This window comes from Manacus candei, unplaced genomic scaffold (genome assembly GCF_025592945.1).
Source record: "Manacus candei isolate 608988 ecotype Guabito, Panama unplaced genomic scaffold, ASM2559294v1 h1tg000018l, whole genome shotgun sequence".
Lineage (NCBI taxonomy): Eukaryota > Metazoa > Chordata > Aves > Passeriformes > Pipridae > Manacus > Manacus candei.
In genome coordinates, this window is record NW_026138066.1 from 7,169,394 (window position 1) to 7,193,860 (window position 24,467).

Genomic DNA, 24,467 nt, shown 5'->3' on the forward strand with positions numbered 1-24,467 from the left:
CACTGGCCTTCCTGGTGGACCCCTGCTTGGCATCTGCTGCCAATGCGATGGCACCCAGCACCCAGGTTTGATCATCCCCATGTGGGGCTACCCTGCTGTTGCCCCAATGAGGAGAAACCTTCAGCGGGGTCGCGCCCCCCAAAGCCCAGCCCGTGTGTGTGTTTGTATGTGTGTTTGTATGTGTGTTTGTGTGTGTGTTTGTGTGTGTGTTTGTGTGTGTGTTTGTGTGTGTGCCCCCTCGCCGAAGCTGAGGGCGGCGGGCGGGAAGGCGGCGGGAGCGGCGGCGGTTGCGCCTTTAACGGCGGGCGGAGGAGGAGGCGGAGGAGGAGGAGGGCCGGGGCTGCGCTGGGTGACATCAGTGGGTTTGGCTCCGGGGCTCAATGGAAACTGGGTGAGCGCCGGGCTGTGCCGAGCACACGCCGGCTGGAGGGGACGGCGAGCGGGCGGGAGGCGGCAGGCAGCGCCGCGCCGCGCCGAGCCGAGCGAAGGAGGGACGCGCCGGGCACGGCCGCCACCAGCCCTCCCCAATCCTCCGTCATCCTCCCCGCCGCGGCCGCCTGGCCCCCTGACAGCCGGCGGAGCAGCATCCCCACACGGCCCCCTTCCCGTCAGGGTGGGTATGGGGGGCGCCCGCCCCCATCTTGGGGCGCAAACCCCGGGGGAAAGGCGGCCCCTCCGGCTCTTTGTGTGCGCGGAGGGAGGGGGAGGGGGCGGGGGAGGGGAGGGCAGGGCGCGATGCGCCGGGCCGGGGGGGCGGCGGGGGACAAAAGCCCCTTTGTGGGGGCGCGGGGAGGGGGTCGCCCCCTCCGCCACTGGCAGATTGGGGGGGGGGGAAGGCTCCCCCTTCTTCCCTTTCTCCGCCTGCCGGGGCCCTGCCTGGCTGCCGGCGGGGCCGATCGGGGAGGGGGGTGCCGTGTGTTCTCGGCGGGGGACTGCGGGGGTCCCGGCAGGGGGCCTCCCCCCGGATGATTTAACCCCCCCCACCCCTTCCGTTCACTGATGCTCCTTGTCTCCCTCCCCAACCCCCGTCTTTGCTTGTTTCGGGGGAGAAGGGGTGTCTGCGTTTGGGGGGAGGCTGTAGGGGTCGGCGTTTCGTCTTGTGGGGGCTCGGTACGGGCGGGGGTCGATGGCCGCGGCCGGGGCCGAGGTGGGGGGTATGGGGAGAAGTTCAGCGCCGTTCCCGGGGGTGGCAGCTTTTTGTTACCTACCCGGAAAAATAACAGCCCGGGTACGACTGTCTTCGCGTAGTGTTTTGCCTGTAGGGGGTGGGGGTGTAAGGGACATATTTTTTTTTTTGTTTCCCCCTCCCTCCCTGTTTTCCTGTTGCGGCTATTTCTTCCTCAGATGTAGTCCAAATGCTCTGTGCATGGCGTTTCTTTTCTCCCCCCACCTTATTTGCTGCTCTCCTTATTGTAAGTGTGAAAGGGTCTGGAGGGGTTTGATGTTTTGCATTTCAATCAAAACGGTGTTTTTTTCTTTTTTACATGCCATTTTTAAGCCAGTTCAAATTACTGTTTTACCAGCCTCTTCCTTTATTTCCTTCATATACCCAGCCCCCCCGCCAAAAGAAAAAAAAAAAGGCCGTGTAAAGCCTCCATGGTCTATGAGCAAAGCAGCCCCCACTCCCCACACTTCCACTGAAAGCCAGAGCAGTGCTGGGATCGGCAGCCTCCATTATGGAACCGTGGGTTTGGTTTTGCGTGGCCTTTGCTAGACAGGGCATCTTCTCATTCCTGACCCCCTCGGGTGGGACAGAGGTGGCCCTCCTGTTCCCCAGCCCCCTCCCCCCGCCCAAGATGTTCCCTGCATCTTTGGTCGCCATCGTATCTGGCACAGCAGTGTGGTATCAACTCTTATCGTGTGTTTATATAATGGCCTTTGTGCCTGTACGTGGGTATTTTATATTATATAAAAGGGGCTGGTGCAAAATGGTGTGTGTGTGTGTAAGCACCGCTGACGGCTGGATAGTATTATTATTTTTCTGAGGCTGTGTAGTATTGGATATTCACGTATGCAAACGCTCATGCAGAGCACACACTCGCTTTGAGGTTGTATGTGTGTTAATCCCTTATGGAAAACTAAATGGTTTAACTAAATGATTGCCTTGCAGCCCCTGGGAATGCTGCCTTGGCTGTAGAGTGCAGGAAGGGTGGCAGGGCTGGGGGGGTTAAGCCTGCTGGGGGGTGGGTAGGGGGGATGTCTTAGATTTTGCACATATAAATAATATATAGGGAGTAATATAAATGTCACATATAAGAATATATATTTTATATGTAAAATTTTCTTTATGACAGTAGACCTGAAGATCAGATTATAGGAGTGGAAGCTGTAGATGGTGGGGGTGCGTGTGTGAAGTAGAAGCAAATATGATAGGTGTTTGAACTCCTGGAGCAGCTGTTGAGGGGGTGGGATGTGTGTCCTGCCCCATGACCACGAATCCAGGCTGTTGCTCCCTGGCTATCCTCCACCCAGGTTTTCTACGCACACTTGTGTGTGTGTGCTGGGGGGGGGAGATAAGGCAAAATGACAGCTGTGCGAGACCATGATTTTTTTACTCCATTATCCTGCTTCCCGCTTCCACCCCCGCGCCCCAGAGCATTTTTTAGATTCCCCTTTGGAGCCTGTTGCTTAATCAGCTAGAAGGGCTGCTGCCTCCATGTGTGAGAAACTCTTCTTAACCTGGCTCCTGTCTGTCCCAGAAGGGTGGGACTGAATTTAGGCTTGGGGCTGTGGTGTTGCAGAGCAGTATCCACTGTGCCCTGGTGCAGAGGAGACCCCGCAGAGACCTATTGCCCAGTCTCTGCCGTGTGCTCGGTTGTGCTCGCCCCAGCTGGGAGTTGGACTCAAGTGGAAGTGTTCAGGGTTCACAGGCCTGGGTAAACACACCATGAAGGAAGGAGGTTCGAGAGCTGTCTTCTTGACAGTGGTGTGACAGGTTCCCGGGGACACAGACCTTTGATCGTTTATTGGAGTAGGAGTGTAAGCAAGTCAGATGTATGTTAATGTGGTTATACAGAACAGCAGGCAGCGGATAAAAATCATGTCTGTTTGCTGTGCCCTCGCCCAGGTCTGCCTGCCTCCTGGTTTGGTTCCCAAGGCTCTGCCTACATTCCTTGTAGTAAGAAAGTCAGAAATAGCCACAGGGTTTTGTAGACTTTAGATGCACAGAAACCCACATGCATAAGTAAATACTAGGTGAGGAGACTCCACCTCTAAGTGTTTTGTGTGTGGTTTCTGATGACTGGAGCTCTGCTTTCAGGGTTCACAATGTCCCCTGAATGCCTTGATAGGATTATTTCCCTGTACATCTCTACAGTCCATCCATTCTTCTTTCTGTAATCCCATCTCCTGGGGCAGGAGAAGCAGCTCTGGGTTTATAGTATGCCCAGAATCCTGTAGCTGGGATTATTTTTTTTTGTACTTCTGTCTCACAAGGCCGTTCCTCCCTTCTTTCCTTCAGTGATGCTTCCTTCCCACCAAGCTCCAGCAAGGGAAAGTTCCTCTCACCCACTTGTGAAAACATGAATCATTCCTCACCTTTCCTGTCCCCAACAGGCTCTGTGTCTGCATTTTGTATGCTAATAATGTGGCATTGCATAAATTAGGACTGTGGCAAATCCCTCTAAAAGAAGACGCACTGGCTGTCTTAGGAAGAGATGTGGTTCCTGGAATAAGTTGGTGGCCATAAGAAGGGGCGAGGGAAAGTGGTCTGCTAAGGGTGAACTGCTGGAACTGTGTTTGGCAGAGGTGTTTAGCAGCAGAAGTTGAGATTGGCAGGGAGAACAATCTCTGGCTGTGGTCCTTCCACCTAGTTGGTTTTCTGTGGAAGGTGAGGAGGCTAAGCCTGGGCATGTTGATGGGGTATATCAGGTCAAAGGGTTAGCTAATCACCTCAGGTAAAGGGATGAGGAAAGGCCCGAGCTGCTAAAAACAAACAGCCAGCACACCTAGGTAGGCAGCAGAGATGGAAAGGCTCACGTAGACCAAAGGAGGCTGTGATCCCATCAGCAGAAGCCTGTGCAGATAAGCAAGTGCTGTTCCTAGTCAGTGCCTCGAAGGGTTCAGTTCAGCAAGATGTCTCCTCCCTGTCCCTTGTGCCAGCCTCTGCCTACGAGTGATACAGTCTGTCTGTCTCTTGCAGCTCTTGAGTCCTATGCTTCACCACCACTGAGTGGTGGTTGGACTAGGGCTGGGCCAGAGAGCAACTTCTTCTCATAGGGTTTATTATGCCTGTCCTTTTTGGTGTCTCATGAGGTTACTTCTGTCCTGGTGCCAGGTACTGTAGGGTACAAGGAGCAGTACCTCTTTACAGTGGTGTGGCATGATCACCCACTGAAAGCTTAGAGGAGATTTCCTGATCCCCTCCCCAGTCTCTGAACAAAATGATGGGGAAGAGATTGAATTCTTCTTTCTAATAATGGGAACATGGAAAACATGCTTGAGAGGGTTGTGTTCCTGCAGCATTTCTAGCTCATGCTGTCCCTGGATGTTCAGGAGATAGGAGAGGTGATGGAGGCCATGTAGAAAGTGATGTATTTCAAGATTTGAAACTGTACTCAGCCTCTGGGTGAAGTGGGGAGGTCTCTTCTGTAGTGTTACATGATTCACTTCCTGTTTCTGCTCTGACACTGTGCTTTCTGTGCTTCTTTTCTCAGCACGACTGAACCATGGAGCTTCGAGTAGGGAACAAATACCGGCTGGGCAGAAAGATTGGCAGCGGTTCATTTGGAGACATTTACCTAGGTGAGTGTGAGAGTCTGTCCTTCTACCTGCCAGGTTGTTTTTCTCAATTGCATCATTGTTTCGGGGTTGTTTTTCTTGCCTGTTGGTATTTGTGGGCACCATGTAAGGTTGGAGGGGGTGGAGAAAAGATCTTCAAGGAATACTGCTAGTTGCTGCCTGTCTTCTGATGGCAAAGAAAGTGGGATGAGCTCAGCTTTGCCTTGCAGATGCTGGAGACATGGTGGTAGTTGATTAGACTGATTTAGATTTGGACTGTTTGGGACATATTTGACATATATGCTGCTCCAGCATTCTCACTTCCTTTTCTTGAGCTTGGATGTGTGTGGGTATTAACTCTGTAAAGAGTGGGTGGTGGAAAGGGAGGGCATAGCTGTCCCTTCAGGGGTAGAAGGAATAAAGTTTTGGGAAGATTAGTAGTGGAAAAAGTGATCTGGACCTTTAAGAGAGAGGTCAGAGACCAGGAGCTGTAAAACAGGTCGGAGAGCCTGGTGTGGTTGAACTCCTGGGCTTTAGATCTGTTAGATCTGTAATGGGATTTAGAGTTAATGTCTGGAATGACCTGAGCTGGGAGCTCAGTGGACGGAGCCCATGAGGCACTGGGTTTCCTGTTACTGCAGCAGGTTACCTGGGTAGAAGTTCTTCCAAGCCAGTGTGCTGATGTGTGCTAATGTTCCCTGATGCTTTGCCTGCTCATGTTTTTATTGGCTCAAACCATGTGGGGCCAGAGTGGCGAGACTACCCAGTAGCCTGATCCCTCCATGAGAGTTGATGTGGCTTTACCTGTCATCTGGTTCTCCCCACTACCTTTTTAGTTGTAGTCCTGCAGGCCAGCAAAACAACTGCCCTCTCCCTTGGTGTCTGCAAACTTTGGGGACTTACGGGTGTGTCATGTGCTCCTTGACTGTTTGCTTGGTTGAATTGTATTTTGCTTCCCAGTACATCCACCACTCCTCACTTTTGCTGCTCCTTCAGTTTTTCCTAGTTTGTCCATCTGCTGAGCAGCTTGGAGCCAACACTGCATTTGATGTGTGGCATTTCCAGTGCCTGGCAATGAAGGACTACCCTCCAGTGATCTGTAATGTGATGCCTCTGCATAGGCTTCTTTGGGTCTCCTTGGCTTCCCCCATCACCAACACTATCAGGTTGCAGAATTGGCCTTAGCAGACTGTCAGCTATATTGTAGAAGATGTCTTCTAGGATCTCCAACATCTTCCCATCCCTCCCTGAGTCCCTTTTGTTGAATACCTCTGGTTCAGATTACTTTTTCCTGTGCTTGTAAATCACCGTCTGTTTTCAACCTCTGGCTTTTACCTCCAGTTCCCTCTTGCTTTATTATTCTCTCTTGATTGGTGTTGGCAGCCTCTCTTGATTAAGTGTCCTGTGGGAATCATCAGTAACAGGCTTTGTTGCCACCTTTATCCAAAGCATGAACAAAGATGATAAATAATGGATCTGGGATCCCAATTCCACTGTGTGCTGCCTTCCTGCTGCCTACTCCTGTATGCCACTCCTCTGTGACTCTCCAGCCAGTTAGTGTCTGATAGCCCAGACACAGCATTTTCCACCTATGGTAGTGCTTGAAGCCTTCCAGACCCTCTGTAGGGCAGCATAAATTGCCAGGATCTTGCAAAACATCTGGGGGTACACGTGGGGTAAGAAAAGAGGTACTGAATGGAAAGGCCTGATCCTGTGTTCCTCTGCACCACGTAACAGGTCATCCACCTGTGCAGAGCAGGCGTGGAAAACAGGCTCTGGTGAGGGGATTGTGCCTGCCTTGCCTGTAACCAAACAACATGAGAGGCAAAGGAAGCCCCAGTGCCCTAGTGTGGTGAGCACAGAGGGATTCAGCCAAGTTACTTGAATGCAGTATCAAAGCCAATGATGTTCATTGAGGTGCAAGCCAGCATGTTTTGAAGCAGTGATAGCGAGACTTCTTGGAGCCTGGGTGACTCCCCAGCCTGGAGGGATCGGGCATGTACTCTCTGATGGTGCGTCTGGAGGACGCTTGTGCTCATGCTGTACTCTCACAGCCTGCTCTGCAGACAGAAGGACTCATTCACGAGGACTTCTCTCCTGCACTAAATTCACCTCACAGTTCTCTCTCTCGATAATGGTGCGGAGACAGAGCAAGGACAGACATGCCTTGTTTATCTCTGGGGATGAGCAGGGGCTGTATGGTTTATCCTCAGCTTCTCTCTTTCAGGATGTTACTACCTTCACCTGCTCTGTAACCAGTGGGTGCTGCGTGCTGTGCTCTTCGGGATTTGTTTTTGTTTTTTTTCTATCAGAGGGAAACTTGGATTTCTACATGGGTAGACACAAAGGATGGACTGTGTTACTGCTCAGCTGAGGCTTAAAGCACAATGCCTTCCTTCCATGCGTACTTTGGGGGATAGATGTGCTGCGGGGATATTCTCCCTACATTGATTTGGGAGGGTGGGAAATGAGATCATGCTACCGAGGGGTCTTGGCTAACCCATTTACCTCTAAAATTGCTCATTCAGAAGAGCAAAATCAGTTTGCGGAGGAATTGCCAATACTTTTAGGCTGTCGGAGGGAGGTGCTTTGTCAGAGGTGTTGGCCAAGAGGCAGGGCAGGGTAGCTGGACCTGGTAGGAATCGTCTGGCCGGGATGCACACTGGTGGTGAAGAGGAGCTGGGCAGACAAAGCATGCTGGGACCTGCGCTGGCTGGGGACAGTTCCTGGTGGCAGGCTCCTCCCTTGCTGGGAGGGGAGTGCCTTCCCTTTGTTTCCTGGCCTGTTAACTCTCTCTCGCCCTATCTGCCTTCTTCCATCTGTTCCCAGCCCTCCATTCTTCCCTCGACAGGCTGTCAAGAGGGGAGCGGGTGGTGGGGAGAGTGGGGGCCCCGGCCTGTTGCCACTGTGCACAGGGAGGGCGGTGTTTATTGTGTCAAGCATGCAGTCAGGCTTCCACTCTGAAAAGATCCTGTTCAGCCGGTGACATCCTCTGTCCCCGGGGCCCCGTTTCAAAGAGCTCATGATGAATGAGTTGAATTTGTGCAGCCCCCACAGCGGAGCGAGACTGGGGGTGGATGTTAGGAATTATCCCCGATCCTACATACGTCTCTCAAGTGGCTGAAGCTTGCAGACTCTGCTGCATTTGTCTGAAACACGGTGTTTTCCAGTCTAGAAAGAGAGCAGAGAACTGTTGCTTTTGTACTTGTATCTTTAAGAAAAGATGGTGGTTAAAACATGGAACAAAGGACCAGAGAGATTCCTGCCCTTGGATTCCCTCCTCACTTGTGGTGGTCTCGATCTGGGTGGATCTCTAGCAAAGAAATGGTAGAGGGAGCAACCTGTAGACACAGTGGGGTTTGGGGATGGAGCAAGCCTAAAGTGTTCAGTCAGAGAATAGCTCCTCAGTAGGTCTGATTGGTCCAGAGAAGAACTGTGAAAATGGTTAGAAGGATGGAGCATGTCTCCTATGAGGAAAGGCTGAGAGAATTTGGATTGTTCAGCCTGAGAAGAGAAGGCTTAAAGGTGACCTAATTTTGTCCTTCCAGTACCTGAAGGGACCCTACAAGAAGGATGAGGAGAGACTTTTTGCAAGACCATTTAGTGACAAGACAAGAGGGAGTGGGTTTAAACTGAAAGAAAGCAGGTTTACATTAGATACCAGGAAGAAATTCTTTACTGTGAGGGTGGTGTTGCAGTGGAACAGGTTGCCCAGAGAAGTTGTAGATGCCCCTTTCCTGGAAGTGTTCAGTGCCAGTTTGGATGGGGCCCTGAGCAGTCTGGTTTAATGAAAAGTGTCCCTGCTTATGGCAGGGGGGTTGGAACTAAATGACCCTTCCAAACCAGGCTATGATTCCACCTTTGTTTTTCTAGGCCACAGGGTTGTCTCCTCTTTTTTTTTTTTTAAGTTTTTTTTAAGAGACTAACACCTGTGTTTGGGCTATGGAGAGTGTGGGGTCGAGAGCCATCTGAGCACATATAAGTGGCACGTTCACATTTTGAAGAATCGAAGTCTTCTTGATGCCTACCCCTGCTTTCCCTTTTCGAGCTTTATGTGCCCACAGATAACACTCCCCACCTGCAGACAGCCTAGTAGATGGATGCATCATCATCATCTTCCTAAACACCCATGGTAATGTAGAGATGAGAACTCATTCGTGTTTCCACTGTTCAACTTCTGGGGTAGCATTTATTCAAAATGGTAACGCTACCAAAAGTCAGAAAGACTCACCAAATTTGTGTGTCAGCAAATGGATTAGGAGAGGGAAAAATTTCCCCTGGGAAATGGACAAGTGAGCTGCTTCAGAGGATTTGGAGGAAAGTCTTCACAAAAGCAGGGGAAAGAGAAAGGAATGAGGGAAGGAAGCACTCTTACCTTTTTTGGGTGTCCTGAGTGTTTCCATGCTGACTGAGGGCCAGTGATTGAACACTAATTTAAAAGACAGATACTAGTCCCTTTTCCTGCTTTTTTCCTCCTTGTACTCCTGATGCTTATAAGAAGGGTCTTGTGGTGCAGTGAAGGAAATGTACAGACTTGTTTTTCTGGCCAGGAGTTTTTAAGTGGAAAATGGCAGCATCTTTTCAAAAGTAACCATTGGCTCTACCTCTGAGGATGGCTTTTTGGCTTTCCCTTCTGCTGAATCCTATGTTAAAATCCTTATTAAATTAATCCCATTGCTCCTCCTTCCCTCCCTTATAGCACCCTAAATAATTCCTCTCCCTCCTTAGTGTTTACAGCCTTCAAATATTTGCAGACTGTTGTCATGTCCCATTCTTCCTCCCCACCCTTCTTGGTTGTATCTCTTGTCTATGTTACATATTTAGCTCTTTTAATCTTTCTTAGTAAATCAATCCCTCTAGGCCCCAAACAGTTTTGTTGCTCTCTTACAAATTCCTAGCAGCTTGTCTGTCTCGACCCGGCGCTGTAGCATCTAGATTATGTCTTTTTGCTAGCAGGCAGCTCTTGGCTAAATTTGTGTACAAGCCAGAACTCTTCAACAGGAGATCCTTAGGATCCAGGGGGAGAAGGGATCCAGTTGTGTGAACAATTCCTTTTTTTTCTTTTGGTCCCTGGCTCTGGAGGAGGTGTGGGAAAGAGGATAAATGGAGAGATTTATCTGCAGCTGTCCTTGTGGACTCTTAAAGTCTTATCACAGGGTTCAGGAGGCACAAATTAGCCAGACCTACTAAAACTAGCTATGGGATATCTACAAAACGTCACCTTTGACTCCAGCTCATGTTTGTCATGCGTGTTCTGGAGTAGTTTATTTTATGACAGTGTTCACAAGCCGCTCATGATCAGAGCAGCTCTCTGATTTGTGTTTGAGTGCAACTTCTAATAGTTCCAGATACGAGGAAGGGCTTGTCTGCGTGTGTGTGTGAGGCCGGCATGGCGGGAGGGGGAGAGAAGCAAAACTTGAGTGTCATTCCCGTGACCTGTGTACAGATATTCATTCTTTCCATTTTAGGATGATGTGAAACATCTGGAATCCTTTCAGCTATTATGAGGGAGAGAGCAGCCTGTTCCTTCTTTGACAGTGCACTTTGGGACCAGAGTGCTGGCTTTCACAGCTGGCAGCTCGGTTGTTTTTAGAGAGAAGTGTGTGGGGTGGTGGTTTAGTGTCGTCACAAAGTATCTAGCAATCCCTTCAGCAGAGGTGTCTGGGCAGCTTAATTCAGGACTGGATTCAGTTTATTTCTTCACGCTTCTAATTTAGGATATAGCAAATGTTTCTGTGTTGGCAAAAGATAAAGGTATTATTGAAGCCCTCAGGAGAGGGAGAAGCTGGGGACTTAGAAATTGTCTGTATCGAGCAGGTCAGGGCTGTGGAGAAAACAGATAGCTGGGAATGTAAGTAATGTCTCCTCCTGAACTAATTGGCTCTGTTGAAATGATGTAACTGAGGTAACTAGTAATTTTGCTAGGGAAGAGATACTCTGTATCACTGCCTGGGGGTGACTTGCATTCAGGGTCTGGGTATATGATCAGAGGCAGCTACAACTTCCCCTTAGCTTAGGCACTGTTGATACGTACAGATTGACCTCCCAAAGTCTGGTACTTTTTGAGATAACAAAGCAGTTAACATGTTGCAAGATTGTTGTTCTAGCCTGGGTTGTAGGGTCAGACTTGGTTTCCTATTCACGTGCCTTTCTCTGGCCTTGTGTTTGCAAATGGCAGCGCTGGAAACTCTCTATGAAGTGGCTGAATCTCGTTTCTCTCACAGAGAACAAATTTCAGGGCAAATCATAAGGTTTTGGCATTTTTACAGGCCTTGTTAAAAGTGTTTAACTTCAGTGGAAGCTTGCGCAATCTTCATTTCACTTCTCATTTCTATGCAGGAGCCAATATTGCAACTGGTGAAGAGGTGGCCATCAAACTGGAATGTGTCAAAACCAAGCATCCCCAGCTCCACATTGAAAGCAAGTTCTACAAGATGATGCAGGGAGGAGGTGAGATGGGGAGGAGAAGATGGGGCCGGGGGAGTGGTTGAAGAAGGAAATTATTCTGGAGGGCCTTAGGAAAGAAATGATTTGGTGTTACATATGATCTTCTCAGCAGGGGATGCAGCATCTAGTCTCTGTTCCAAGGGCTTAATCTTTCTCTTTCCCCAGTGGGTATCCCCTCCATTAAGTGGTGTGGAGCAGAGGGGGACTATAACGTGATGGTGATGGAGCTCTTGGGGCCCAGCCTGGAAGATCTCTTCAACTTCTGTTCCCGCAAATTTAGTCTCAAGACAGTTCTGCTCCTGGCAGACCAGATGGTGAGTTTCCTCTGAAGCATTTGTGCCTACTCTCCTTTTCCATGCCTTTTTTTTTTTCCCTCCCATCTCCTCTGCTTAAGAACTGCTATATCCCAAGCTTTCTTCATTTAGTGACAAGTGGCTGCCAGCTTTCTATTTCTTGAGGAAGTTGGGGGCCTGGAACCTAGACACTGATGACTTTTCCCGATCTCCATCTCTCTTTCCTTCCCCTGCTGCTCACTCTGTGTTAGTGTTGCACACATAGATACTTTTACCTGCATGATGAATGATTGGCATCACTACCTATCTCAATTCAACTGCCCAGGCCCTGTGTTTAAGACCCTTAGCTCTTGTGGATGGACCCCCTACCTTCCCAGCCTGTCTAAGTTTGAAAGCTGACAGCTGTCAATGCTGAAGCTCAAAGTTTTAGTCCATGCAGATTTGCTTCCCACCCTTCCTTGTGGCGTTAATGATGACCTCCCCAGAGTGAGGACTGGGCTGGTGTGCAGGGTTGAATTCCATCTACAGATCCTGCAACCTCCAAAGGGTGTCTTTTCCTTGGTTGTCATCTCTGATATTCTCTGTGAAATGTCCTTTTCCCTACTCTGACAGGTCAGTGTCCTGGACAGGGTACTATTTTTAGCAGATGCAGTTAAGGTAGGTTTTTTCTTTCTTGTCTCACTATTTATTTATTTATCCCCCACTCCAGATCAGCCGTATTGAGTACATTCATTCCAAGAACTTCATCCATCGGGATGTAAAGCCAGACAACTTCCTTATGGGCCTCGGCAAAAAAGGCAACCTAGTATACATCATTGATTTTGGTTTGGCCAAGAAGTACCGAGATGCCCGGACCCACCAGCACATCCCTTACCGGGAAAACAAGAATCTGACTGGCACAGCCCGTTATGCCTCTATCAACACTCACTTGGGAATTGGTGAGCCTGCTGTTTCCCCTTGGTGGGGCTTTCTAAGGGAGGTAGTGTGTCCCCAGAAGGAGGGAGTTGGGTTCTGTGCCTGATTCCATTACTGACCTGCCTTGAGATGGTGGGCAAGTAACTTAAATGCTACACCTGTGTTACCTCTCCTGCCTTTGGTGGCACTTCGAGCTTCTGAAGACAGAAATTGTCTTATCAGTATGTGTTTGTGCACTCATCACTTAGTGCAGTGGGGCCCTGTTGAGCATCAAGACTGTGACCTCTGTGACTCTGCGGCTACTGAATCTGCCTTGCACAATTTTTGCAGGCTGATTAGATGTGTAAAGGAGACATTCACAGGCACTGCGCCTTTAGGAATGTGTGCAATTGAAACCTTTCTTGTTGACTCCCAAGCACCTTCATCAGTGATTATTCTGTAGCTGTCAGAGCTGGAGGATACAGGCCTGCTGCAATATGGTCCACCGCTGAAGGTGGGGCCAGCCATTTGCTGAAAGTGTGCAGGAAGCTGGAATGAGGGAAGGCTTCCAGCTGGCTGGACATCCAGGTTTTGTGATTGGGAACTGACTATCATGGTTCTTCAAAATACCTGTGTGTCTGTGAACCACACTACCCTGTTCACCACTGAGGCAGCTTTAGGGAGGTAGGGCTCTGCCCTCAGTGTCTATGGTTAGTACCGTGGTAATGAAACTAGGCTGGGAAAGCATGCTGAGAGCTCAGCCAGGTCTTACACTGGTGCTGACCATCATCCCAGCTTTTGTAAAAACCTTGACCAGGTTAGTGCCCACCGTGCTCAAACCTCCTGAAGTCACCCAGATTCTTGTCCTGGGAATCAGCCCCTGGTGGGTGTGAGGAACACAGTTGAGAACCTCTTGCAGTTTTCTCTTCTGTTCTCTGACCAAAAGCTTCTTTCCAGTGTTTGACCTCCTTCCTCTGCTAAATTTTTGCTAAACTTTGTTCTCAGTATGAGGCTTCCTTAGTTACCATACAGTCTGTTCTGAGCGGGCTGACTTGGTCCTGCTATTAACTGGCAAATCTGAGGAGCAGAAACACTAAAGCTGTCTTGCCTGTGAACCCAGGAAAATAGCTACTGTGTTTGCAGCTCAGTTTGTGTCTCTGGGAGACCTTCTTCTGAAATGTATAACCTGAGAATTTGAAAGTCAGAGTAAGGAACTCAAACCTTTTAAACTAGCAGCTTCCACAGGATTCCATGACCTCATTTTTCCTGCACTCTCCCCTCTTGCAGATATTTCTCAGATATCTGGAGTCAATATTTGACCTGCAGAAAATAAAGTGGTTTCCCACTGTCTTCTTTGTTTAATACTATATAGCTGTAGATGGAAAATGCTTTATTTATATAAAAATGGGGAGTGTTGTGTGTTGAGAGTGGGCTGTGATCTCCTGACCTCCTCCATGCTGTAAAAATACTTCTTGTAGAGCTTTCCAAGTTGGCCTTCTGTATTTTGGCTTGACCTGCATATATATAACTGACTCTCCGTTGAATTCTCAGTCAAGATTTCCACAGCCATGGAAACTGCCACAAGGAGACATGCACAAAATAATTATCACTACTCTGTCTGTCGATTCTTATGTGTGTGCCTGCTCTGCCTGAACTGATCACGAGAGGCTAAATGTCTGGCTGTGGTTTTCAAATGACTTCATTATTCATCCCACCCCAACTTAGCCCTTTACTGCTGGTGCTTGGCTTGTGTATCAGGACGAACAAACAATGTCTAAACAGTAATCCTAGGGCAAATTGCATATGCCATGAGTCTGAGCACAGCCACCGCTCTCTTCATGCCCTTTGCTTCGGGAAAGTCTGGGTGTGAGTTACTTGGCACAACAGGTCTCAGATGTATTATCTCCACGTTGCAGATAGTTCCCCTGAACAGCATAAAGGTTACATGACTTGCCTGGAGGAAAGGGGATGAAGGTGCTGAGGTTTCAGCTGGAGTTCCTGTTTCTCAAGACCTCGCCACAGGGTATATGACAGGCACATTTGTGAGTTAGCAGCATTGCCATGGGAACCATGACTCTGAAGTTTTTGACTTTTCAGAGACTAAACTCTCTGTCTTAATGTTACATTAATGCGCTCTACGGAGAGGGAAGGAACCAGGTGCTGGGGTATTCGTGTGACAGGAATAGCAAATGAATAAATGCCTTTATTTGAATGTGCAAGCTAAGGGTTGGACATTCCAATGTCTGGAGGAAACACATTCTTTTCCCAGTGACTGGGGAAAAAAGTAGGAGGCGAGATTGGGGAGGGTTTCCACAGCTGGAGACTTGCCGATGGGGGAGTCACTGGTCTGTGCAGGCTTTGCTTCACACATTCCAGTCAATTTTCACATGCTCTAGGGATGAGAGTCCCCTGCACCCACTGTAGCTTGTAAAGTCTGAAATAGATGCCCAGGGTGCCCAGGAGACAGTCTTGGAAGAAGCCTGGTGGACTCTGTCTGGGTAACAGGAGGTGGGAGGTGGGGGACAGTGCCTTCCCAAGTGCGTGTCCTAGATGGCATCAGTGTAGGCTGTGCAGATCATAAAGTCCTCCTGCTCATCCTGCCCTCTGTCACCCATTCCAGATCTCTGTGTATGTTTTTAAAGGCTGTTGCCATGCAGTGGGGAGAGAAAGGGGAACTGTAGTGCAACTTATGCAAGATCAGATCTGAGTATGTAGTGAGAAAAACATTGCTTGATTAAGCCTGCTTGCAGAGCTGGGCTGGCTCCAGGGAAGACAGCTAATTTCTAGGGAGTCCTGCATGGGAGCAGCATCACTTTGAACAGAATCAGAGTGGAGGGAAACACTCTCTGGACAGAGGGACCAGAAGGCAGTTTAGGTTGCGAAGAAACATGCTTTGTCAGGAACTTTGTGTCCAAGACAACCAGTCCTCAGTCTTCTGTCTTTGCCCAAGCATGTCTTTTCCTGTCCTGCTACTCACCCCTGACTTGGCTTTTGAGGACCCTGCTTTGTGAAGGGAGTGAGGGTGTGGGCTGGCTCGGATCCTCACTGGGAGTGGGAGGAGGGAACTGGCAGGAGATTGCTTGCAGAGTGAGAGGTTGGGTTTGAGGGGTTGTACTGGCTTGTGTGGGAAGATGACCTTGTGTTTCCATTGGAAGAGGTTTTGGGAGGGAGGGAGGAAAGGATGAGTGTCTTATGAAAAATATATTTTCATAAAATTGTCTTTCAAACCTTCCCCCCCCACCTCGTTGTAGGAAAACTGAGAAGCTGAAATAAAATGGAGAGAGGAAGTATCACAGGTCATGACTGTAATCCAGCTTCTGGACTAACTTACTCTGAGCATGCATTCACGTTACTTGTATTTCTCTTTCTCTTTTCAAACTGCCAAGTGAGATTTTTTTCTTCCTGCATCCCAGGGATGGTGTGAGTGTTAGTCACTGATTGTCAGACTTCTAAAGGTGGAAAGTAGTGATGCTAAATAGTATTTCTTTGGTGTGTTGAGGTAAAGTTTTATTTCTAACTCTTTACTATCTAATATTATCTAGTATCCTGGGAATGTTGGTATATGAGGCCAGGGAAAAGAATAATTAAACTTGGGAGCTGTGTAATAGTAACTGAAGATGAAACAAAGAAACGGGATGTAGGAACTATTGTCCTTCACAATCATCCAAGATTTAAATCAGGATCTTGTAGTTAGGGTTACAGATGAAAGACTGCTACAATGTTTTGAGGTAGCTGCACATCTGTGACCCATCGTGTTGATACTTCAGGCCTATCATAGATTTGAATCTCAGTGAAATTGTTTAAGTGGGCTACAATTGCCACAGTACGTGAGGTACTAAACATTGGGGCTGCAACGCAGTCAAACACTTATTCATTCGGAATTTTAATAATTAGGTGTTTTGCTTGCAGTTGTTTTTCCTTGATCACGTTGCTGTGTTAAGGCATAGTTAAGGTGTGTTTGCATGCATGTAATGGATACTAGTTAGCTTCCCAGTTTGGTTTTGTAACCCCTCTCATCACCTTCACTAAGGCCTTGTAGCATCTCCCAATGACTTTAGGCTCCCTAATCTCAAGTCTTTAATTCAGGCCTTCCCCAAATCGCTAGGACTGTGCCCGGGCATATGTTCACAGAACATATCCTGTTCTGGATAGGGTTGGTGACTGTGCTCAAAACTGCTGTGCTTCACACAAGTAGAGGTGTGTTATTCAGCCTACCCTAAGCAGTTTGGAGTTCAAGCAAGATTTTGGAGGCAAGATCCTGATTTATTCCTGAAAGGCTGATTTGCTTGTTCAGTAGGTTTCTCTGGTTCCTGCCCTGCCTTTCCTTACTTCTCTTGTCTAGAGCACTACCATGCTCTAGACAAGAACCCGCAGTTAGACACTTTAAAGCTACAGCATGGATAAATCAAGGGCTGCCAGATTGCAGGACTGAGATTACCCTTGTCTCCTGTACTTTCAGGCCCTGGGTGTGCCTTCTGACTCCACATGCCTCCTGTCTAAGGATGTAGGTCATTACCAAATATTGTTCGGTTTTGTTTATTTGATATACATGATGAGTAATTGCAGCCCTCTGAGAGTACACATATCCCAACCTGAGGCCAAATGCAAACTCAGTTTCTTTTCTCTGCTCCCTCCATAGCATCTAAGCATCTCCCAGACAATCATGTAATTATCCTTGGCAGTAGCCTGATAAGATAAGGAGGTATTAGCCCCTTTAAAGTGGGCAACTTGAGGCAGTACATTAGTGAGGTCAAAAAATGCTGTTATTTCTGCATGCTCAAAGTAAAACACTTTGGGGATCTGCAGGGCTGCTTTCTCCTCTACTCCTGTCTTGGAATTTGGGGGTTTTTATGGTGTTTCATGTGCTTTGACCCAAAGGCTCTCTCCTCTCAGTTATGAAGGAATAAGACCCTTTTCTTCTGCAACCCCTTTGCTTCCATTTTTTTTTTCCCCTCTCAGTAGTTTTAACTTGCCAAGCAAGCCTCCAGTTCTCAAAACCACTAGGAGATTATGAGAGAGATGCAGGAAGAAGAAAGAGCCGTGTTGACCCTCAGGAGCTGGACATCTGTATCTGTGACCTGCTACAAGCTACTCTTTTGTCAGGGTTTAGCTCAGCTAACAGAATAAGGGGTAGCTGTAATGATCTACTGGCCTTTGAATGGGGCAGGTGGTAGCATGTAACTGATACTGACAGTTAACCCACAGACCAACACATAATCTGCAGCATTTTCCAGGATGTAGCGCTGAATCCAGCAAAATGTGCTGTAGTAGTGAATTAATCTAATAGGTGATTCTCTTTAGTCTTTCCTCTATCCCTGTGCTCTCCCTCAAGCCATATTTTGCCTGCCTGTTATCTGTGTCAGTGGTTGTTCTACTCGAGATGTAAAGTACTTTTTCCAAAATGCTTATTTTATTTGGGAGGAAAACAAGGGCAAGGGCTTCTTGGCAAGATTTATAGATGAATTTGCAAGCATGTTGGAGGAGCTGGGAGGAGTTTCACAAGTTAACCAGTCAACATTTGCAGTTGTTGAGATTCTGCATCAAATCCATCTTGAGCTAGCTTGAAACTTAAAATGGCTTGGCCATTCCAGAGAACAAGTTCAATGTGAAAGGGGGTTTTTTTTGTGAGGCAATTTTTTTTGTTCCATAAGTAAGCATCTAAAAGCAAGCCCTTGCAATAGCATATTAAGGGCAACCCTTGCTCTTAGTAGAGTTGGTAGTGCTGCCATTTACAGTCATTTCCTATTTGGAGGGGAACCTTTTGTTCAAAGTATGCCCCTTTCCTCCACAGCTTGAAAAATGCCACCAAGCTGGAAAGACATCTTTGCACAGTATTACATGTTAGACTCCTCTAAACAATTAACCAAGTTGTTTACTACTAGAAGGGGTCCCTAGTTCCTTGTTTCTGCCCTGCCTAAAGAGTATCAGCAGTTTAATTAGAAGATGTGTTTGAAAGGGTTGTGTTGGGCTTACCTCTGTTAGACTTGTCTTTCTGTGACTACCTCTGTCATGACTAATCCCTGGGTTGAAGAATCATTCTGGGTGGAGAAGTGTAGGTGCCCTTCCTCTGGGACTGGGAAGAGCAAAGTAGGCAGTGTTGCTGCAGCACTTATTGAGCTGTTAAATTCTTGTGTGAATTAAGGCTTGTCCAAGTGAGGAGGTAGTCAGAGTCATTAGTTATGAAGTGGGTGGGGCCATATGGGGAGAGGAGCACTTTAACTCTTGTAATATGACCGTCCTCACAGGAATTTGCACTGGAATGTCTTCTACAAGTTTGTCTATCCATAGAAATGTACCAAAGAAGAGAGAGGAGTGATTGTTCTGTTCTGTGTTTAGCACCAAAGCTATGTGATTGCCAGAGTACTTTTGATTGCTGCTCACTCCTTGCCCCTTTGTAACTTCTCACAGAACAAAGTCGCCGTGATGACCTGGAGAGCCTGGGTTATGTGCTCATGTATTTCAACCTGGGCTCGCTGCCCTGGCAGGGCCTCAAGGCTGCCACCAAGCGCCAAAAGTACGAGAGGATCAGCGAGAAAAAGATGTCAACGCCCATCGAGGTGCTCTGCAAAGGGTACCCTTGTAAGTGCTCTCGTCTTGATGGCTGTCTTGTCTGCTGCTTGGCTTGTTCACCTGCTGAAACCCCATGGAATCTTGAATCCTAAAGAGCAGTGCCCGGTACCCCAGACCAGGATGTGCTGCTGACACCAGTGATGAGAAGGATAACAGGTGGTACAGTTCTGGTTCAGAAGTGGGAAATGTGTTTTTGTGGAGAGTGAAACCTTATGTTAGTAAGGGCGTGAGAGTCCTGAGAGGGATAGAGGGATCTTTAGGACCTCAGTAGCAGTTTGGAAGCGGGATGGACAATGAGCTGAGAAGGTACGCTGGTGATCCTGAGTTTTTACTGGTTAATGAAGAGTCCCAGAAATAGCCAGGCAATGAAGTGGCAATTGGAGTTCTTTGTAGGTAAACATGGGTAATATGTGTGAGAACAGAGAGAAGTCTTGGTCCTCACGTCATTTGCACAATAGTAGACTCCGACTGACCAGTGCCGCTCATCAATGAGCTGTTGCAATTACAATAGGTGATTCTGTGAAAACAGAAATTTTGTGCACAGCAATTTTGTGCAAACAGTGTGCATAAGCCCATGGCCTGTTTGCACTCTGCATGCACTGTGTAGCTCTGGTCCATCCCGGATGTGGTAGAACTGGAAACCGGTCCAGGAAAGGGCCAAAAGGGTAACCGAGGTGAGGTGATTTCTACACAAGTAACAAGTTTGCTGGAACCTGGAAAAGAGGTGATTAGAGAGATGATAGAAATCTATGCACTCGCTATGCCTGCAGAAGTCTGAGTGGGAGACAATTATTTGGTGGCCCCAGTTTTTGTATTGGAAGAGAAACAAAGCTGGTTTCTGCTAGCTTCAAAACAAAATGATGCAGTTCTTCACACAGCTGGTAGTAGACCGTAATAGTAGTATTGGAACTCATTCCCAGAAGTTGATGTGGGTACTTAAAGCTTACTGGAGTTCAAGGAGAGATGGGACAAGTACATGGAAGAGAGACTCGTGGAGAGTTACTAATTAGTCAGAAACCACATCCAGATCAGTTCCTGGAGCTGAAAGTAGGTGGGAGCTGGGCTAATGTTAATAGAAGTGTCAGACATGCTTGCTTCACGCTTTCTCCTCTGTAGCTGTCTACTTCTGGCTACTGCTTAAGATAGACTACTGAACTAGGAGGACTTCTGATTTGAGCTGAATTTCCCAAAGCTCACCTCCACCTCTTCTTTAGGCCTGCATTCTTACTGTCCTTCAGCAGGCTCTGCAGGACTTGCTAAGTCTTGCTTGGAGAAACCGACAAAGATGCGTGAGCATTTTCTGTGGTAAAAATAGGGATGGGGTTTTCTTAGTGGCCGAAGCGCTGCAACCAAACCAGCAGGCTCAGTTTTTGTTACACAGCTCTGTGTGTGTGCTGTCCTGGTCCAGCAAGCCACTGCTGAAATGCTGCAGTGGCTCCATGGCAGGGCATGGGAGGTTGGATGGTGTTCAACAGCCAGCTGTTCTCTGCTCTCTCCAGCTGAGTTCTCAACATACCTCAACTTCTGCCGTTCGCTGAGGTTTGATGACAAACCTGACTACTCGTACCTGCGGCAACTCTTCCGCAACCTCTTCCACCGCCAAGGCTTCTCCTACGACTACGTCTTTGACTGGAACATGCTTAAATTTGTGAGTGTGTGTGGCAAAAGGGCTGGAGAGGAGTTGTTTTTTATCATGGGGAGGGGAAGGAAAGTTGGAAACTGCCTGCTGTTTGTACTTAGCCCTGGTGAACAACTTGACAAAGGGTAGAGTGAAGAGAGGCAGAGTTACTTGGTGCAAACTGGGGGTATAGCTACTGTTGTATTAGTGAGTATGTCTGATCTGTAGCTATAGGTAGGTAGAGATAATTTTTCAGGAGAGGACTATAATTGGAGGTGGGACAGTGGATTCCAGTAACAGCTGTAGTACCATATGCTTTCTTCCCTGTTTCTTCATGGAACAGAATGAGGTCCTCTCTTGGTGCAGTGGAAGATAGTGGGGGGAGACCATGTTTTGGGGATGGAGCTCCACTTCCTTGGCACGATGGAGTACCATGTGTTTTCTGTCCGGGGCTGCTGCTATCTTTCCTGCCTGACAGCCATGTGTGGTGTGGGGGTTTCTCTCCTCAGGGAGCAGCCCGGAACCCTGAGGATATGGATCGGGAGCGGCGAGAGCATGAACGAGAGGAGAGGATGGGGCAACTCCGAGGGTCAGCCACACGAGCACTGCCCCCTGGCCCGCCTGCTGGAGCCACTGCCAACCGTCTTCGCAATGTCACTGAGCCCATGGCCTCCACCCCCACCTCCCGAATCCAGCAGTCCGGTGAGTGGGATGGGAGAGCTTGGGGAGGGTTCCACCCCTGCTGTCAGCTAGAAACCAAAATCATTGACTGATATTCTTGCCTCGATGGTTCTCTGCCCTGACAGGCAACACGTCCCCCAGAGCAATCTCAAGAGTGGACAGGGAGCGGAAGGTCAGCATGAGGTTACACCGAGGAGCTCCTGCCAACGTCTCCTCATCTGACCTCACAGGGCGGCAAGAAGTGTCACGGATTTCAGCATCACAGGTGAGTCCCTGCTGCCATGTTCATGGCCTTGGACTGGATATTCCAGAAGTACTATGGGCCCCAGAGTAGTTTTTGGCTGATCTGTTGGAGCTGACATGAGCCTGAAGCTTCTAGTGTGGTGAGGGGAGTGGTACCAAGTTACACCTTCACTCTTCAGTTACATATTTTCTGGAGGCCATGCTCAGTACTGTCATCTTAGCTCTGCTTTGCTTGGAGTAAGACTTTGTCTGGTTCTCTTCCAGACCACAGTGGTTTGGAGGAATGGAATAGTAAACTCTTGGGAGGAAGGATGTCCTGAAAGAAACGTGCAGCCTCTCTGTTTTGGTGTCTTCTTTTTCCTCTCCAACCCTTAGCAACTCTTTTTCTTTTGTAGACAAGTGTGCCATTTGATCACCTTGGGAAGTGAGGAGCAATTGCCACTGGACCAGTGTTTGCTTAGGTGAGCCTGTCCTATGCCTGGGAACCCCCAAGGGTGAAATTGCTGGGAAAAAAAAGCCTTAGGTTAAGACTTTGCTGATGTTGTGGGGGATTGGTACATTTCCTTTCCTTTCATCTTACTTTGAGATGTTTTTGGCTTCAGAGGGAAGAGTAAGGTTGGCTGCCAAAACCTTGAGGGGATGGATTGTCTTTAAGTGTGAAGGTAGCTTCCATTTCTCCAGGAGGGTAGGGAGGGTGGATAAGGTGCTGGGCTGGGGAGCCATTTTGTTAGTTCCTCATGAATGCTTTTCTGGCAGTGTGACAGTGTTGGGGAGGAGGGTGCTGAGCATGTAATCAAGTGTGTGAGACTTTGCACAGCCAGTGAGTGCCTCTTGTAGAGGAAATGACAGTAGCTGGGCAAGGTAACTCCAAGGGGAGGCAGGAGTGTAGAAGAAAGGGCTGATACGATTTGTTATGCTCCAGCTGGCATTGGAAGTGCTGGGAAGAATCTTTTCACCTAATGTCTCTTCTCTCTTTTGAATTCTCTTTCTAGTGTCTTCACTGTATTTTTCTTTTAAAAAACAAAAAACCCAAAAAACAAATAAAAACTAAAAAAAAAAAAAAAAAGACAAAAAAAAAGAAAACACCAAACAAAAAAACCCAACAGAATTTCTTTTTGCCAACGATGAGGAGTCGAGCTGTGCCCCCGCGCTGGTGTGAGCCGTTTCCGAGAGGGCCACCTGCGTCCCCCGGCGCGACGCCTCCGAGGAGCTGACAACGCGGGAGCCGTGCGGGAACACCTCCGCTGCCCCCCCAGCCCTGACCGCCGCCCCCACGGGCTACCCCCAGTTCCTTCTCCTGACTCTCTGCTCCTGGTTTTGATTTTTTGATTTCTCTATTTTTTTTTTTTTCCTTGGGTATCTTCCCCTGCTTTTTTTTTTTTTTTTCTTGTTAAATATTATTTTGAAATCATATGGTTTCTAGCCATATAAATTTTAACTTTGCTCTCCTTTTTATCTGAGGGCAAGGGATGGTGCAGGGTGGGGGGTGAGTTTTTTGTTTGGGTTTGTTTTGTTTTTTTTTTTTTGGTTTTGTTCTTTTCAGGAGCCTTGTGGGCCAGGAGCGAATCAGATTCCAGCCACACTTGATGGTAGAAGTCTGATTTTTATTATTATAACAGAATTTATTTTCTTGAGCATTAAACGAATTTTAAGCTGTGAGGGGAATTGTGGCAACAGCCTAATCATTGACTCGGGCTTCCTTTCCTTGGGTGGCTTCTCTGCGGTTTCTTTCTTGGATGTTGGGAGAAGTGCCAGCCTTCCCTGAACCGAGCAGTCCTCACACACGGAGGGATCTCTATGGAGAGGCACCTGGTGCCATGGAGGATGGGATCGTTGGAGCTGGAATACAGGGAGAAATATACTTCTCATCCCTGCAGCGGGGTCTTTTTTTCGTCTGGCTGTGCGTGTTTTTCTATTTTTATTTTTTAATTAAAACTTGTTTTAATTCCTGCGGAGAGAGTGTGGGACTTGAGGAGAAGAGAGGGGCGCACAGAAACGGGAGTTTGGAGTTCTATCAGAGCGATGGCTCTTGCTCTCTCCTTCCCTCATGCAACCCCAAGTAAGATCCACCAATACATGCACAATCCCTTCCTGCCCTCTCCCATCCGTCTCCCCCCCTTTCCCCCCCACTTTAGTTGTTTTTAAATATAATTTAGGAATACTCAAGCTGCTTTGTGGCACTTGGGGCTTTGAAACACAATGATCACCACTGCGACCTATGGCCTGTAGCAGACACACTGTCACTGTAGTGTGGAGCCGATGGGTTGTTGGCAGGGCGGGGAGGGTGGGGTTAGTCTTTGTTTTGTTTGTTTTTACCCTTTCTATTTAACACTTCATTTTTCCTCCCTGTTTTTTTCCTAATTTATTTACCCCTCTTACTGTCTCTCTCTTTTTTTTAATTAAAGAGCAAAACTTTTTATTACTTTGTAATTTAAAAAAAAAAAAAAACCTGAAGAACTTTGGGGGGGATTTTGTACTTTTTTCCTGTGTAAATATTGGACTTTTTTGAGCTTTATCGTGGTTGTTAATTTGAAGTAATAAAGTAGAAAATGATAAAGTGACGCCAGCATCTGTCATTTCTTCCGTCACTGGCCCTGGTATCTTTGCTGGGAGTCACATCTTACATGCAGGAAGCACTGTCTTGCAGCTGAACCTGTTTCTGAGTTCCAGGAACAAGTTTGATCAGAATTACTGGAAAAAAGGCACAGGACTGGAGCGCCTAAAAATAAACCTGAGCTGATCTCTGCAGTTACAGCCTTGGAACAGGCAAGAGTTATGTGAAATCTGATTCAGGATCTCTTGGTTCCTGGATTTGAGCCTCTGGCGTCCCGTGCATCTGGCCTTCAGCAGGAGAGGGATGGGACTGTCTGCACTGTTGGCTTTGGGTGTGCACTGACTTCAACAGAGGTGGACCCTGGATTATGTGTTTTCTTGCTTTCTTCTGTCTTCTTACTTAAATCCTGAAGGAATGGGAAGAGGAGGGGCCCAGGTATCAGCCCTGA

At 48.0% G+C, this 24,467-nt stretch overlaps 1 protein-coding gene across 2 annotated transcripts; it reads left to right on the forward strand.

Moving 5' to 3' along the window:
• The first annotated feature begins 282 nt into the window (after positions 1 to 282).
• On the forward strand, positions 283 to 24,026 carry CSNK1E (casein kinase 1 epsilon). 2 transcript variants are annotated; one of them, XM_051785027.1, is made up of 11 exons: positions 283 to 613; positions 4,656 to 4,743; positions 11,059 to 11,169; positions 11,332 to 11,480; positions 12,169 to 12,397; positions 18,762 to 18,932; positions 20,423 to 20,571; positions 21,051 to 21,243; positions 21,348 to 21,487; positions 21,861 to 21,926; positions 22,458 to 24,026. In XM_051785027.1, the coding sequence occupies exons 2-10, from the start codon at positions 4,668 to 4,670 to the stop codon at positions 21,891 to 21,893; spliced, it is 1,251 nt and encodes a 416-aa protein (XP_051640987.1). In that variant the 5' UTR covers positions 283 to 613; positions 4,656 to 4,667; the 3' UTR covers positions 21,894 to 21,926; positions 22,458 to 24,026. The 2 variants fall into 2 exon arrangements, with proteins under 2 accessions (XP_051640987.1, XP_051640988.1); XM_051785028.1 differs by having other exon boundaries at positions 289 to 391.
• Positions 24,027 to 24,467: the final 441 nt, after the last annotated feature.

Excerpts from the sequence above, each read along its gene's own strand:
- CSNK1E (XM_051785027.1), top strand. The coding sequence starts at position 4,668 with ATGGAGCTTCGAGTAGGGAACAAATACCGGCTGGGCAGAAAGATTGGC. Across the intron at positions 4,744-11,058 it reads ATTTGGAGACATTTACCTAG|GAGCCAATATTGCAACTGGT; the intron begins GTGAGTGTGAGA and ends ATTTCTATGCAG. Across the intron at positions 20,572-21,050 it reads ACTGGAACATGCTTAAATTT|GGAGCAGCCCGGAACCCTGA; the intron begins GTGAGTGTGTGT and ends TTCTCTCCTCAG.